This window comes from Clytia hemisphaerica, unplaced genomic scaffold (assembly GCF_902728285.1).
Source record: "Clytia hemisphaerica strain Z4C2 unplaced genomic scaffold, Clytia hemisphaerica genome assembly, whole genome shotgun sequence".
In the NCBI taxonomy this organism is placed as follows: Eukaryota; Metazoa; Cnidaria; class Hydrozoa; order Leptothecata; family Clytiidae; genus Clytia; species Clytia hemisphaerica.
In genome coordinates this window covers 166,948-184,449 of record NW_027103682.1, presented here as the reverse complement: position 1 = coordinate 184,449, position 17,502 = coordinate 166,948, and the positions used below count along the sequence as shown (strand labels likewise).

Below are 17,502 nucleotides of genomic sequence, written 5' to 3'. Positions count from 1 at the left end.
TGAACTGAAACTGTTTTCTAATCCAATGAATCAACCGCGGCATTGTATATGTAGATTGTTGGCCCTGATATACATCGTAAATTGCTTAAAAAAGAATAAATTAATCAAAAATGATAAAACAAAGTTCACTATAAAAATATCACTAAATATTAACTTGTCCCTCTTTTATACCTTTTTTAACTTCGCGTGAGTTTATTCTTTCAAAAACAAAGCACAAAATTGAAATTCTTCATAATGCGGGGATGAAAAAAATGTCTATTCGGTGCACTCTTGGGAGCGTTTTCCTTCCAAATAATAATCTTGAAAGTGTTGCCTTTGAAGTTGGAGTAACTTTATTCGACCCAGTCTTCTGAATGGAGAAACTTTGAATGGAGTAGCGAGTTCATATAATATATGTGTATTTTTGTGCGACGGAGACGGAAACTACTTATTAGTCTAGATCCTGATCAACTGAGGACGGACGGTGAAGAAGCACTTTTACTGTCCTCGATTTTTCGGTTCAAAACTGTGGGTTTTTCAAATCGCTTCAGTCACTCCGCCGTCCTTAAAAGTACAAATACCTGAACTGGCTATTATCGTGGATAATAAAATAATTATAATCCCCCACACTGGATAAACAACAATTTTCTCTTTGTGTTTTTCAGATCTTTGAAACGCCACCAGTAGGCGTCAGGAAAATAGTTATCGCAACCAACATCGCTGAAACAAGGTATGGGGTAAAATCATCGTTTACATTTTGGCAGGCTTCATTCTTGGTAGATACTTAAGTTCGCTTTGACTTTAAATGTACACTTTTTCCTACCATTTGCGATGGGGAAACCACTTTCAAGGGAATCCACTCTCAAGGGAATCCACTCTCAAGGGAAACCACTCTCAAGGGAATTGATATAATTTACGCTGACATGGTTTCCACATTGTAGCAAAAAAGAGTCCGCTAAAAGCAAACGGGCTTTATGTAGTTTATGAGAATATTTTGTACGTAGGATGTATACTGCAAGCACTTGGTCTATTTCGAGGAGAAATGATAACTCTTCAACTGATCTCCCAAAGCTTATCGAGCTAAATAATGTTCCCGATTATTCAAAATTTCGAAGGGCTAGATGGCGTGCGTTGGCTGAAAAGTGTGCTATGGTTCGGCAGAAAATCCTAACGCAATCACGTGACATCACAACAGAATTTCGGCGCTTGACCAATTAGAAGCTTCGCGGATTTTCGAAAACAATGGCAACAATATTTTTGCAAAAATTCACTTTCTTTTTGCTTGGAAAAACTTAAAACACTCCATCTAGCCCTTCGGGCTTTACAAAAATCTATGGTTCATATATCGATTTTAATACTTTTACTTTGTTGTATTTTTTAGTATCACTATACCAGACGTGGTTTATGTTATCAATGGTGGGAAAACGAAAGTACAGGTAATTACCACGCCCTTCCTCCCAAAGTAATCTTACTAATCTTTCGAGGTTAAATTGTCAAGCTTTTTGTTTATTCTCAAAATTTCGAGTAAGGCATTTCTCATTTTTACGTCTTTTACAAAAAAACCATTCCTTAATTTCTTGGTTACACGTTTTTTTATGAGAACAAACTATACAAGAACATAAGGCTTCGGTAGCCAAAATATTAAGAACAAAATAAAAACATTTTAAATTGAAACTCAGAGTCTTGAGACAAAAAGATTTGTCTTTTCTTGATTGTAGAACATTTGAAATACGTTTTTAGGCTTGAAACTAAAAAAGTTCAGAACATCAGAAGGCTTGAAAATTTTGGATGTTCCTATAAAAGACGTATATCTATAAAAAAATCTCCGGGGTTTCTTTGTAACTAATAGTAGACATTCATCCCTTCAACCAAAATTCAATACGATAATCTATTTTACAGGCTTACGATGTTGATGTCAACGTTTCCAGTCTGTTGCCACAGTGGGGAAGCAAGGCGTCTGCTAGGCAAAGGCGTGGTCGTGCGGGAAGGTATGTTCAACGTTGCTTATCATCAGTAGCTCTTTTTGGCATACAAAATTCAACTTTTTCGTGATTTCACGCTTAGTTCTTCCACTCTACTTTGGTGTTAAGAAAATTTTTCCAAGCGTTTTTGCTAATTTTGCCAATTTCCAGGAGGTATCCACACATTTTCATGAATTTTTTTGACTGAAAAGATTTACCAATCCTACTGGTTAACATGGATATCAGATGGAACAGCCATTATGGCTGAAGCAAATTAGCCGCCAAATTAGCAAAAACTTGATAACCTAGCATAGAACAATTTGAGGCTCAAAATACCAAGAAGATAAGAACAGCAAAGCCTCGAAACAACTTTACTAGTAAGGTTATTATAAAGAAGGGTATATATAAGCCAAGGCTTTTCAACGTTAACGATCCTAAAATCTTGACGCTTAATGTTTTCATATGTTATTTCTAAAATCGAGCTTCGTGTCCCAACAAAATCTTTCCTATAAGACAATATTTTGTTTTCCAGGGTGAAAGCAGGTGTTTGTTTCCATCTATTTACACAATATCATTGGGACAATTTCGCTGATTATACACTTCCAGAAATTCTAAGAACACCGTTGGAATCACTTTGCTTACAAATCAAGGTCAGCTGTTAGCATTTACACAATAGTTGTACGTAATACAGTATATGAGCGTCTTCGTGTAAACCATTTAGCCTTCTTCTTTTTACATTTGTAATTTTATGTTCACCACCCGTTCGATTTTTTTAGGCTCCACTGAAAATAAATTTAGGGTGGGAAGAATTAAATAATACTAGCCGTTCTTTTTTCAAACATAACAAATTCAGGGTGAAAAATTTAAGTTTGAAAACATTGCGAGACAATTATACTTGTTTTAAATCTAAATTTGTTAAAAAGATTTAGCCGTGTCGATTTGAAAATGTTATTCGTTGCTTTGAGAAATTTTATTTGCGCCCAATCATCCTTTATGAGATTTTCTACGTATTGTAAGTTTATAGAATTATAGAAAAAACTACACACAAATAAAATGTTAAGTATGTCCATATATACGAACAACTCATAAATGTTATGGGTTTGACCTAATATTTTCATTTACAGCAATTACGTCTTGGAAGAGTTGAAGAATTCCTTTCGAAAGCAATGCAATCTCCCGAGCAAAAAGCCATCGAAAACGCCATCAAAAGTCTCAAGCAAATGGTAAATACAACTTTCTTTCCAAATTTCTTTTTGTCGGATTTTTCTTACCTCAGTGGAGACAAAAAGTTGAATTCGTCTCCGTTATTTTTTAAAGTTCGTCATTTATTCAGAACGATACAAGGCGTTAAAAGTTATCGTAATCTATATGGGTGCGGTTTTTTAAACACCCTATTAATGACCGTTCAACCCTTTTTGGGTGGATTCATATCCAAGTGTTTGTATCGTCATTTATCTTGAAACAGAATTATCTCAGTTTTACGTGAATCGAAAATAAAATTTTATATAATTAAAAGGATATTAGTGGATTAATAATTCCTTTAAAAATTTGTAAAAATGGCAAAAAATAAAGAGTTCTTTTTTAATAGGGCGAATGGTTTTCTAAAATCTCTTTCTATTATTCTTGATATTCAGGGTGCGTTTGATGATCACGAAGAGCTAACAGCGCTAGGTTATCATCTAGCCCGTCTACCCGTCGTACCCAGAGTCGGGCGTATGATCCTCTTTGGCGCCATTTTCTCGTGTCTCGATCCAGTACTTACAATTGCTGGCAGTTTAGATTTCAAAGAACCTTTCTACATACCTTTGGTAACAACTATGGTTTATTTTTAGTTTGGCTAGCTAAGAATGCGAATATGCATAGCAGGTTCACGATAGGCTTGTTATTTAGCAAATTCTCTGCTTATCTGTACCATATTATTCACACACTCACATGCAATTCATGCTTTTATCAAAATCTTACCGCGGTATCTTTACTCAAAGAAGTGTTTGGTACAGGCTAATTCTTTGCCTTTTGATCCTTTTTATTTTTAATCTTTGTAACAAAATGTTTACGTAAATTCCAAAAATTCGGTAAAATTCTGAAAATTCCATTGAATTTCGGCATTTTTCTCTAAGAAATCTTTTATACAGTGGAGTCGCCATGAATAATTTCTAATAATTGCCCATGCTAAATATCACCGCCACGTATACTTAAAGTCTATTCACGATAAGTGTGCACTCTTTTTTCTTTTACTTATAACTTTTGAAGGAATTCTTCAATCTTTTTAAATTTGGTATCATTGGAAAGATATTTGTGAGTGGAACAATTTGAAATAAAAAAAACCTTAAAAAGATCATAAAAATGAAGATGAAAATGAAGAAGAAAAAAATGAAGATCTTGTAGAAAAGTGCTATAACTTTCATTTTCACTGGAGAGATTCCTTGATCTTAGGAGATCATCACTGTGAAGAAATTTCATTAAAATATTTATTCAATATAAAGTTATAATACAAAGTTAATAAGTGATTGACCCCAAAAAACAGGAAAAAACTGCAGAAAACAGCGTTTTTAGACGTCAATCAGCTTATAACTTTGTTTGATATCTTTTGACTGAATGATTATTTTTGAGAATTTTTTTCACAGTAATGACGTTCGATGATTAAGAATTCACTTCAGTGAAAATGATAGCTATAGCACTTTTCTACAAGATCTTCATTTTTTTCTTCTTCATTTTCATCTTCATTTTTATGATCTTTTTAAGGTTTTTTTTATTTCAAATTGTTCCACTCACAAATATCTTTCCAATGATACCAAATTTAAAAAGATTGAAGAATTCCTTCAAAAGTTATAAGTAGAAGAAAAAAGAGTGCACACTTATCGTGAATAGACTTTAATTGTATATTGGTCCTTTAAGAAAATTAAAATATTTCTTCTGTTTTTCTTTTTTAGCATAAAGAACGTGAGGCTGACGAGAAGAGGCGTGAACTAGCCAAGAGATCGCAAAGTGATTATATTATGCTTGTAAACGCTTTCAAGGTAGAATTTGAGTATTTTATTTTTTGAAATTACTGTAACTACACCTGTTTTACAATCGCAATCTGAAGTACTTTTTGGGTGATTCAATTCACATTTATAATAATAATAATATCGAGATTTGACGAATCGGATTAATTTAGAAGTTTAGCAAAATCTCTCCAGTAGTTTCAAAATGTTTATTATGAAAGTTAATTTTGAAGTTCGCATAATATTTTCTTTCAAAAAGGACGCTTTGTCTTCGGTGTTGACAACAGACACTAGAAGAATGACCTTTTTTTGAGATAATTATTATGAGTTTGAGCCTAGCACGTTACCGCAATTTCAGCTTGTGACAAACTGTTTGAAAAATTCACTTTTTTTCACTATATTATTAGGGTTGGGAAGATGCAAAACGTCATCAGAATGCTCGAGAATATTGTTGGAGATATTTCCTCTCTGAGAGCACATTACGGGTATGTATGTTCAAAACCTTTCTGAGACATTTCTTATATAACCAGTATCGTGGACACCTTAAACAGTATCCAATTAACAGAAAGTGGACAAAGTCCCAACTTTGAAAAATACATTTTGAAATCTCGAACACTTTAATTATTGTAATTGGATTAATTTTCGAGAATTTTTGCCAATTTTGCGAAGATAAATTGTGTGAGTTCGTTGACTCGATCAATTAAATCCATGTGCAATTCTTAATACAATATTTTAAAAGTAATTGAATATGCTATTCTAGTTCAAATCAGCCAGTTCCAGAATGAGTGAATAATGAATGAACGAAAGAATGCATCTGCTAATTTTGGGCTACTTTTAATAAATTTGGGATGATTCGCGAAATTTTTCAAAAAGCTTATTCTCGAAAACAGATTCAGAAAATTTTTTGGGTCGCGAACTTAAATTTCGCAAGAATTAACCCGATTAAGGTAACAGACAAACCCGTTATCTCTCATGCAGAGTGACATGTAAAACTTAATTTCGACTTTTTGGACCTATCCCGGTGGCTTTGGACCTACCTTGGTGGAGGTCCTATAAATTAACCTCTCTCCGTTCGTTCGTCCGTCCGTTCGTTACCAACTTTTCTCGAGATTGGCTCATTAGTTTTTGGACCTACCCCGGTGGGGTGGAGGTCCTATAAATTAACCCGTGTTCGTTAGTTAGTTAGTTAGTTCGTTCGTTCGTTAGTTACCAACTTTTCTCGAGATTGGCTCATTCAATTTTTCTGATTTTTTGCACAAAGGTGCATTACTATAAACCCTCGAATGTGACGGAGCCCGATTTTCGAAAAAAAAAAATTTTCCGGCCGGTAGAACCGGAAATGTCCCGAAAAAAGCGGTTTTTTGAGATTTTCTCGAGATTTTATCATTAGTTTTTTTTGCGATTTTTTGCACATAGATGCACATTAGTACTGCCGAAAAGGTGTCGAAAACCGTTTGCCGAAAAAAAATTTTTTCCGGTCTGTAGAACCGGAAATGTGCCGGAAATCGTCGTTTTTTTCACATTTCCGTCACATTTTTTCAACTTATTTAATTGTTTCTTTACAGAAAAATGTTCTTTATGATGATGTCCAAAACTTAGCATTGTTTTTTGATTTCCAAAAAAATCATCCTTTGAATCCGGAACTCCTTAAAAATCGCCGGAACAGCCGAAAAACCGGCATAAAAACGGTTTTCCTTCATTTTTTCAACTTATACTCGACAGATTTTCATGATTTTTTGCACAATGATGTAAAATGGCAATGCCCAAAATGTGACAGAGCCCAATTTTCGAAAAAGAAATTTTTCCGGCCGCTAGAACCGGAAATGTCCCGAAAAAAGCGGTTTTTTGAGATTTTCTCGAGATTTTCTCATTAGTTTTTTGCGATTTTTTGCACATAGATGCACATTAGTACTGCCGAAAAGGTGTCGAAAACCGTTTGCCGAAAAAAATTTTTTTCCGGTCTGTAGAACCGGAAATGTGCCGGAAATCTTCGTTTTTTCACATTTCCGTCACATTTTTTCAACTTATTTAATTGTTTCTTTACAGAAAAATGTTCTTTATGATGATGCCCAAAACTTAGCATCGTTTGATTTCCAAAAAAATCATCCTTTGAATCCGGAACTCCTTAAAATCGCCGGAACAGCCGAAAACCGGCGTAAAACGGTTTTCCCTTCATTTTTTCAACTTATACTCGACAGATTTTTCATGATTTTTTGCACAATGATGTAAAATGGCAATGCCCAAAATGTGACAGAGCCCAATTTTCGAAAAAGAAATTTTTCCGGCCGCTAGAACCGGAAATGTCCCGAAAAAAGCGGTTTTTTGAGATTTTCTCGAGATGAATGATTGATTAAAGTGTCGATATTATTTTTCTTTCACCGTTAAACATCGATGCGTTTCTTAATTGCTTTCTCCGTTCCAATAGATATATAAATCGAAATTTAAAATTATACATTACTTCCATTAAATTCTAATTATTCGTTTTATAAATAGGTAGGTCCATTAAAGTATTACTTGTTTCATTGATTTTTTGCACAAAGATGTGTAACTATAAACCTTCGAATGTGCCCGATTTTCGAAAAAAAAATTTTGGGGCAAATTTGGGCCAAAAATCGGCTTAAAAACGGGTTTTTTGGACTTTGTGAAAAATTGGATCATTAATTTTTTCAGATTTTTTGCATGAAAGTAGGGTACCATCCATCATAGGTAAAAGATGGCTCAAGCAGATTTTGGCAAAAAAATTTGTTGGCTCAAAAAACGCATGTTTATCTATAAGCAGTGCCGTAGCAACTGGGGGGCAGGGGGGGGGGGGGGATAGCCCCCCCACCCCCCCCCCCCCAATAATTTTGTCAAAAATGGTTTTTTTGCAAAATGCAAAGTTTTTCTTTTTTAATTTGTTATAATTGTCACAATTGAGTGCTCATGAGGGTTTACTTTTGAAGAATATGTGTGTTTAGACATGAAATTTTGGTTGCTTGGCGTGTTTTTATTGAAAAACTGGCCAAATTTGATATTTTTTTGTAAGTACATTATCAATTAATTAGGTATTAGATTTTCTCGAGATTGGCTCTTTCATTTCTTATGATTTTTTGCACAAAGATGAATAGCTATAAACCCTTGAATGTGACGGAGCTCGATTTTTGGAGGAAAAAAATTGGGTAAATTTCAGCTAAAAACAGCTAAAAAAGGGTTTTTTGGACTTATTGAAATATTGGATCATTGTTTTTTTCTGATTTTTTGCATGAAAGTAGGTAAAAGATGGCTCAAGCAGATTTATATCTATAATCTCTCAACGCATCTTTATATCTATAAGAATCACTATTGAGAGCCTGAATCTTTCATGTCAAAAAAGTTCCGAAAACCCTGAAAACACTTTGTCTGAACCTTTCATGCTTTTTGGGGTGTTTTTGGCAAAAATCATTTCCCAGAAACACCTTACCTCTCGAGGTGGTGTGTTTCAGCATTTCCTGTGTTCCTGGGATTTCCATAAATCAACTCTCAATTTTCTCCATAAAATCCAAGCCAAAATGTATTACCTGAAACACTGGCAAGTTTCTGAACCTTTCAGTCTTTGCTCTGGTGTTCGAGGTGTTTTTAAGACGATTTTGAAGCTCTTGCAGTGCAGGGCATTTTTATCTAAAAATCCGATTGAAAATCGGGAAATTTAACCAGTCGGGACTTTTTTTAACAGTCGGCTTCAACAGGACATTCGGTGTTTCTAAAAACTTTGAAAATTGAACCATTCGTGTTCAAAAGTGTTTTCTGCAAACCAGGTAAGCAATGTGTTTTTAAAGACATGAATGGTTCAGGCTCTAATAAGCATACATTAATGTTCTTAGCCAAATTACTCAAATTTTTTGATGAGATAGATGTTTTTTTGTGCTCACGAAGTCTTGAATATGAAAGAATATTTCAAGAGTATGAAATTTTGGTTTCTAAACGTTTTTTTATAAGAAACAAAAGACTAATTTTAATAGATCGTCACTATTTGTGTTCTAAATGATTGTTTAACGGTCATGCTCACGTAGATATCAATTATATATGTGTTAAATGCATAACCAGGTAGGTCCATAAAAGTATCACTTGTTTTTATGTTTTTTACAAACACAGATGATTGAAAACATGAAGAAACAGTTCGCACAACTTCTTTATGACATCGGCTTTCTTTCATCACCACAAGTAAAAGATCCCAAAGCAAACTGCTTCTCCAGTAAGTATCATTGATGCACTGGCTGTGGTACTAGTCAATACGATTCTATCATAAATAGCTTTCAATCGATGAATTAACTCTTGTTGGAAAATACACAATGATTTAGTAAATGGATTTACCTTTTTCTAAAAATGACCATGTACGTACTACACAACTCTTTCGATAAAGTTACTGTTAAATTCAGATAGTTAGCCTTAGACCACTTCTACCACAATAACTACCATGTGTGTTTAGAGTAACTGATAGACTCTTCCTGCTCCAGTTTCTGAAATTGACTTTTCATTATTCACCTTGATTACATTAAAGGAAGAAATTTTGACGGGAAGAAAATTTGGCGGATCATATTAAGTTCCCGCTAAATTTAATTTTTCCTTCATCCGCCAAATTAAATTCTCACCAAATTTAATTTGCTCTATTTATTTCCCCAAATGTGTGCTATTTCAGGCTTAAAAACAGGTTTTTCCTTTTTTGATGGCGTTTTTTGGACAAAAATGTTCTTCGTCCGTCAACTTAAATTCCCGTCAAAATTTCTTCCTTTAATGTAGTAAAATTGTTATTCCAGCTCTAAGAGATTAGCCATTAAATTCCTTAATTTTCATACTTCCCAAGCACCAAAAGGGGTTTAGGATTTTTTCAATTGCTTTCGTTTTGATTTTTCAGACAATACAAAACTAGTGAAAGCAGTGATGTGTGCTGGTTTGTACCCCCACGTGATCAAGGTCGTCCCTCCTCATAACCAATACAAAAAACCAAAGTAAGTTATTGGCAGTTATCCTTGTAAATCCAATCAAGGACACTTGTTACATATATGAAGATTTATCGCTTTTTCAATGTACACTGGTTACTCAGAGAGGTTCCAAAGATTTTGATAAATCAAATTTACATTAAAACGACGAACACATAACTTTTTGGCCAACGCGCATGGATTTCTCAGAAATATTTGCATTAACCAATCTTACTTATTAAATCTTTCCTAGGCAAATAAGGGTTAAGTTTTTTTTTGATTGGAATGAACTTCAAGGTATTCAACTCACTAGGACAATTTTTTGTCAGTTAATTTCCTTCATTAAACCCAGCTGGTTAAGAGACTGGGTTTTTATACACTAATTTATTTACAGTCAACCATCAAGGCCACCAAAACTTTACACCGAACAATACGGCCGTGTGAAAATTCATCCAAAATCTGTTAACGAAAAAGAAACGAATTATGAATCATTGTGGATGGTCTATCATAAAATCATGAAATCAACTTCGGTACGAGAAAACAATATTTCAAATAATCCTATTCATTTTATTTGTTTGTGATTAATCTGGGGGAGGGCACTTAGGCACAATGGGTACCGAGTCTATTTATTATGTACGATCGATAATGATAACACTTTCTTACCTCAAAAATCCCCAAGAGTGAAAAGCAAATCCACTCTCTCAAAAGGTTCAAAATCACGAAGATCAATCCCTGAAGGGTCCTCTTTCGGTAAATCGGCAAAGATGTTTGTCAGGGTCCCAAAAACGTCAAATATAGTTGACTCTCTCTCTAATTCGATCTTCAAGGGACCAAAATTCATTCGAATTAGAGAAATATTCGAAACAGAGAGTAAGTTACTTCAAATATATTCAAGTTGTGGGATCAATTTCTTAGTTCGAATTACAGAAAGACCCAAATAATAGATATTCGAATTAGAGAAGAGATTACTGTATACGTTATACCTAACCGTTATCTCGCAAAAATTACCACCAATTCACACATCGCTCTTATTCAGTGGTTGATTGAATAGTGATTCTTTTCATTTTAGTTATTCGTTCATGATTGTTCAGTAGTGACACCTTTCGCATTGTTATTCTTTGGTGGTACGATCACTTTCAAACAAGAAGAAGGCATGGATACCATATGTGTTGATGACATCATTAAGTTCCATTCACCACTTAAAATCGCCAATCTAGTTAAGGTAAAGAACATGATAGGGCGATTTGCTAAAAGGAGTTTGGATTTATGGTTTATCTGCATAAGACACGCCTGATAAATGACTTTAAATCAGCAAATATTTCATTGCAGTGATCGAGTTGCTAGAGTGGTTGACTTCTGATCGGAAAGTTGTACAACGGGTTTGAGTCCAACGCAAATCTACCATCTTTGCTAGGTAGTTCATCTCTCAGATCGCTAATTACCTTGAGGTTGCGGTCTGGTTCACAGATCAAATCAACTTATGCGTTGGATTTGAATTTAGACCCTCAACTAAAATCGTCTTAACAGGGTTCCATGTGAAAATTTGCGTCGGTGTACAATTTGACGGCATTTAGAGCAAAACTCGTGCCTCAGAAGCCTCTAAATGTCAAAATTCGTTGAAATTCCAAGAAGTCGAATTTCTGAAAAGGGTTCGGTGGTTAACGTGTTAAAGTAAAAAAGAAAATTTTTTTTCAGAGACTTCGCGTCGAGCTAGACGGTTTATTGAGCAAGAAGATCACTACACCTTCAGTCGAGCTTTTTGCTGGTGGCCGAGATAAATCACGTGATCATCACATCTTGACCGCCATTATTGATTTGATCACCACGGAAACTGTAAAGGTATGATGTTAAATTTTCTGCGTGCATTCGGATCGATTTACTATGTATTTTTAATAATTATTTAACTTTAAAAGTGTTGGTAAAACTTTAAGAATAAATTTATACCCAAATTCCAATGAAACTCGGATGATTAATACAAATTATCCCTTGAAACCATTGCAATAGCCAATTTCATTCTAATTGCAGCTAAATTGAACTATACTACACTCCAGCCATTATTTGCGTGCAAAACAGGAAAATGAACTCTGAAAAAGAAAATATTTTGGTTGACAAAGTGCCAACAATCTGCCATATGCATTTTGAAAAGCATCTGTCATCATCTGTCAAGCTGTATCCAAGGAAATTGATTAATGAAATCTCATTTTATGTAAACCGTTTTGACCATAAAGCCGAATACGAGCTAGACAAAGCAAAATGGAAAGTTATATGGACGTGTTTTTTTTTTAATTCATATTTTGCACCGCCTTCTGTTCTTGTGGGATTGTTTTAAACCTTTTAAAAAAAGGAAGATGAATTTTTATAAGTAGTCTAATTTAAATTACTCTTTTTATTTTCGAAATTTTGAAGTCTCTAAAATGAGTAGCCTTTAAGCAATGTTTGTCTAAAGTCAGGAGTAGTTAATGATACGATTTGGTCCCTCGCTTCAAAGATTAAAGAAGTCATCTCGATTTTTAGACTTTGCCAATGAAATCTCGACTTCAAACTTTTGGTTTAGGTCATGTCACCCCTAAGGTTTGACTTCCGCGAGAAAAAAAATTTTGAATTTACGAGTACTTGATGATGTAAGTGGTAATTTTCGATTTTTTTGGAAAATTCCATTTCTGCTGCTATCTTTATCTACTCCTAAATTTTTGGGAGTTTTTCTAACGAGTTCTCTTTTAAATGGACATTTTTTAAGATAGAGTAGCTAATGATCAATACTGGTCCTTCTATATTATTGTATGGAAATTTCGCTAAAAGTAAGGTTTTGGACCAATCCTTCCAAGTTTCGAATCTCAAAAAAACAATTCCTTAGGCAAATTTGAAGTGTTCGAAGAGAAAGGACCAAATCACTCATATCTTACTCATTCCTTTTCCTAATCTACTCCTGAAAAGTTTTTTTAACTTCTTGATGTTAAAAATAGCTAATAAAGTCTATTTATTAGAAATTTTAAGATTTGATGTTTCACAGAAAAGTGCTAGCAAGGAGTATTTCGGGTCCCATATCTTCAGAAAGATTTTTCCGTTTGCCTTAGAAATTTGACAACCTTCTTAACCTAAGGTTGAACTACCACTGGTGTATAAATGAACGTTGTAGCATAAGTAGAAAAAAGGTTAATTTTTGCAATCGCAAATTTAACCGCTAAAAATCGCGAATTTTTCAACCAAAAATACATTCAAATAATATAGCGCTTTTGATTCTATAAAACAAGCAAAAAAAATTTACGAAATTATATTGGACTATCAAGAGTTACAGGCATTCTTGTTTCCACTGCCAATTATATCTGGATACTTTAAGTCGGAATATTTACAAATAACAAGAAATTGAGAAACACAGGAGCAAATAGTCAAAATGACCAAAATAATCATATTGTACTCATAATTCTAAAATCTGATCTTGCAGGACCATTTGAATCATTATCAACTCCAATCCTGCAAAATTTCCCAATTAGGTCTTCATTCCCTCCAAAGTTTAAGATTTTTATAAATTGTTTTCGTATATGTTAAGGCAATCGAGTCCTTTCCTCCTTGCTTATACTGGCTTGTAAGGAGCAATCCATTTTTGTTGAGACTTGGTAGATCTCAATTTTTTCGTGTACTTTGGGTCTCAAAATTACATTCTATATTTTTGAAAATTTTGAGCTTTATATGCCTATAAAACAAAAACAGCTAATAAATCTTACAGATATCTTCAAGGCTTCTGTCTTTTCAAGCCCACTTTATCTCTGTCTCGTGTCTGTAACCAAATATAGTTCAATGGCATTTCTTGGTGCACTGTAGCAATATCTTTGCTTATATTTCTTACTAGTAACTTTTTTGAAGTGACTTAAGTCGACAGGTAAGTAGGAACTTGACGATTTTTATCTGTTTTTAACAATATTCACAACGGAAGTGTGGTATTAGAATCTCAACATACCGATAGGGACGTTCTAAAAAACGTTCGAAGTATGTCCCAAAAATAAGAATTCACTCTCAAAATAAAGACCCTGTCTAGTGAAGGTTTTTACACATTTTAGAATAAAAACAAAGCTCTTCTAAACCACTCATCTCAAGTGAGTAAATTTCAATTTCTTGACATGCACTTAACATTTAACTCTTGAGTACTACTTGTCTTGTACATGTCAACACGTGCAGAAGGTAGCTCCTCTCGTCTTAATAACTAAAACACGGGTACCAAATCATAAGTTATTTGCAAATTTGCAAAAGTTAATTCAAAGCTCTAAGGAGGATCAATATAACTTCATTTCGTTATTTGCTTTCAAACCCACCAGAATGGTACTTCAAAACTCATCAATTAATTTTTCATGTTGTCAAACTAAATTAATTTCCATTCATTACTTTGTTTATAAATATTACCAATGCACTCAATGACTTTGTAAAATATGGGTATGCGAAAGGTATAATTGAGGTAGTTACTCAAAAATGTTCATGCAAGAAAAAAACAGATTTTCGATTACTTTCTAATAACCCGCAAAATTGCCTATTATAATTGGGCGCTAATATTGCCTTTACAAATGAATATCCACCAATTTTCTTACTTTCGCCTAAATGTGTCTTGTATTATTATTTAAAAAAATTCCTCACAATTTTCAAAAGGTTGGTTCTCCAACGCCTTTTTGCAGAAAATTTAAAAACATAACTTCTAATCTACATGTTGAGACCCTTTTGCTTTTTACACCCTAAGAATAGTAGTTTTTAGCCAAGAAGGAACAATTATCCTAAAAATTTCGTGCTGGCTTCGCTCGCATCATTTTTCCTCATATCTTTATTTAATAGGGAGCATCTAAATACAAAAATACCAAATATATCAAACACCCCCCCCCCTCGTTTTGCCCAAATTTTCTCTCGATTGATGTACAAAGGACATATTCAAGTTTTACATAATTTCTGCAAATATTGAACTGACACTCAGCCCTGAGAAAGGAACGAAAGTTTCCCGGTATGGGAATATTAAAGTCATATTTTCCTTGCAAAAGGATTTGAAATACATTTTGATACATTTTGAATGAAATCTTTTTATTACATCGTCAAGAGGGAAATTTCTATATAAACTGTTGTATTTAAAACACCCCCTTCTCAGACCTGGTAGGAATTTTTCAACCCGTGGAGGTAAAATTAACGGACTGAAACACGATGGGGATTGATATTCCCACATTTTTTATAACTGGGGATTAAAATTCTTTTGTTAAAAATTCAGTGAGGATTAATTTGTTAATTATTTTCAGTGGGGACAAAAATTGGAGGATAATTTTCCACCGAGGACGATATTTTCGCCAATTTTTCTAGTGGGAAGGGGTCCCAGTGGGTCTGTGAGAAAGGGGTGTTTTAAAAGACCCTTTTTTGCATCTTTCAGGCAAAGTCAGCATCTGGTTACAAATGATACCTCCAAGCTTCAGGAGAAAGACAGCTGGAGATTGGTACAGTTGAAGGTGGAAAGACCAATGTTTGGCGAGGGTTTGGATTCAAGGGAAAGGTATGATTGTTAAATCTTTCATACGTTTTGGTTGATTATGGTTTCATTATTTTCAAATTAATTTGGAAAGTTGCGAGAGTTTAATTGTTACCCAACTATTTTGGGTAAACTATTGGTAAAATATTGTTATGCTATTTCTTGGAAATTGCAAATGAGATATGGGTATATTTCCATATCTCTTGCGAAAATGTTGGCGTTAGATGAATCCGAATCGAATATTTTTTGTTTGATCTTGTTGTTGTTGTGCACTAGATGATTCTTGGAGATTTTTCAGCTATAATTTATGGTATGGCTTGGTAAATGGAACTAAATCAGAAATCGTTGTCAAAGAAATTGGTAGGTCTAGGTTCGCTGAAAAAACGTTGATACTTTACGAATTTTTGGAATGTAAAACCAGATGAAAGCAGATATTTTATTGTATCATAACTTGTTGTTTAGAATGAATATTATTTATTTTACTCAGAAAATCTATTATTCTATTCGAAATGAAAAACAAAGAAACTTTTTCTATGCGTTCAACCCTTGCTAGCGGCCCAAAGGTATGCCTTCCTCCGTCAATAATCCATAGCTCGGAACAACCTTTTCAGCTCATATGTTGTTGATGTTTTAAAAAGCTGAAACCAAAAGTTTTAAACGGTGTTAAATGTTTTCTCGGCTCAGGAACAAAGTTTGAAATTTCAAGTTTGTAAGGGATCTAAGCAAAAGGATGTTAGCCTAATATGACCATTTTCTTTGCTTTGAAAAGGACTGACTTATTCAGTTGTAATTTACATTCACTCTTAGGCATCTCGTATCGTATTATTAATCCTTTGAATATCTCCCCCGTCAGCTCCAAAGATCAGGCATATCGAAAAGGGGATACACTACTTTATCATAAACTCAATTGAGGATTATCCTAAATCATTTATCACTGCACAGACACTGATTGAAAGTTTAGCCTAACAACCAAGTTATGTCTTTCTTTATTGTGTTTTGTCATTTGTCAATTGCATTTCTTTCAATTCTTTGAATCCACATCCACTTCCTGCTCTTGAGCAAACAAACTCCTTATTTTCTCGTTTTCACTTGCTTTATTTTGTTTTTTATTTTCCTCCTTGTTGTTTACTGACCACTTCAGTGTGATTTGCACTGCCAAAGGATTTGGTGCTTGACCTGTCATTGGCCACTTCCACATGTCAAATAAAACTCATCTCTTGGCTATTTTGAACTCACACTACTATGTTGAACGGTGAAAAAGAATGTAACTATAATATTTTTATTTTTCCCGTACGTACAATGGTATTAAGTTGTTCATCTTCATTAGTTGTTTACTGAGTATATGAATCTCACTGCACTCTGTTTTTCTACTACTGTAAAGCCAGTAAACTTTTGTCGAGGCTTGCTCTTATTCCTCTACCACTTTGAGCCTTATAGACCAGCGTCCGAGATTCAAAAAAGGCCTTAAAAATGGTTTTCGTAGGGCACCCCTTAGATCAGGGCAAATTTTTGATATTATGCTTCTAATAGGGTGTAGAATCGACAAAAAAAATTTGCCCTTCGAATCTCCTGCAGTTTTCGAGTGAATCGATTTTTAGTTAATCGATAGAACTTATCAAGGGTCCCCCCTTTACTAACGGTTTTTTCGAAGTCTGGAAATCAAATATCTGAGACTACCAACGGATTCAGCGTGAAAAGTAGATAAAGAAAATGGGGTTATTTGTTAAGTTTCGACCACCTGGTGCCGAGAAATGGCATTTTTAAGGCGAAAAATCGACGTTTTTGGCGTTTTCCGATGACGTCAGCATTTTCCTATGAGCATTTTTAGAAAAAGTCATTCCCACAGCTGGATAGCCCGGAATTAGTAGTATCCAAAAATGGTATGGTTTGTCAACTTTCAATGTACAGATCTCGAGATAATTCATTTTTAAGGTGGATAATTATGCTGAAAAACTGCTGACTCAGCAAAAAAAATATCGATAATTTTCAATATTTAAACCAAAATATCTCGAGATCTAGACATCGAAAGTTAACAAACCATACCATTTTTGGATACTACTAATTCAGGGCTATCCAGCTGTGGGAATGACTTTTTCTGAAAATGCTCATAGGAAAATGCTGACGTCATCGGAAAACGCCAAAAACGTCGATTTTTC

General features: G+C 34.1%; 1 protein-coding gene across 1 annotated transcript in view; it reads left to right on the top strand.

Annotated features, from left to right (window-relative positions):
* Positions 1 to 15,828, top strand: part of LOC136803796 (ATP-dependent DNA/RNA helicase DHX36-like) — a 55,071-nt gene extending 39,243 nt beyond the window's left edge. Inside the window, exons 18-31 of the mRNA XM_067060521.1 lie at positions 645 to 709; positions 1,361 to 1,415; positions 1,879 to 1,967; positions 2,473 to 2,590; positions 3,065 to 3,163; positions 3,575 to 3,748; positions 4,871 to 4,957; positions 5,332 to 5,409; positions 9,035 to 9,134; positions 9,795 to 9,888; positions 10,253 to 10,388; positions 10,928 to 11,080; positions 11,554 to 11,697; positions 15,251 to 15,828. Coding sequence (XP_066916622.1) covers positions 645 to 709; positions 1,361 to 1,415; positions 1,879 to 1,967; positions 2,473 to 2,590; positions 3,065 to 3,163; positions 3,575 to 3,748; positions 4,871 to 4,957; positions 5,332 to 5,409; positions 9,035 to 9,134; positions 9,795 to 9,888; positions 10,253 to 10,388; positions 10,928 to 11,080; positions 11,554 to 11,697; positions 15,251 to 15,277 — 1,419 coding nt within the window. The 3' untranslated portion in view covers positions 15,278 to 15,828. The remainder of the gene's footprint in view (positions 1 to 644; positions 710 to 1,360; positions 1,416 to 1,878; positions 1,968 to 2,472; positions 2,591 to 3,064; positions 3,164 to 3,574; positions 3,749 to 4,870; positions 4,958 to 5,331; positions 5,410 to 9,034; positions 9,135 to 9,794; positions 9,889 to 10,252; positions 10,389 to 10,927; positions 11,081 to 11,553; positions 11,698 to 15,250) is intronic.
* Positions 15,829 to 17,502: the final 1,674 nt, after the last annotated feature.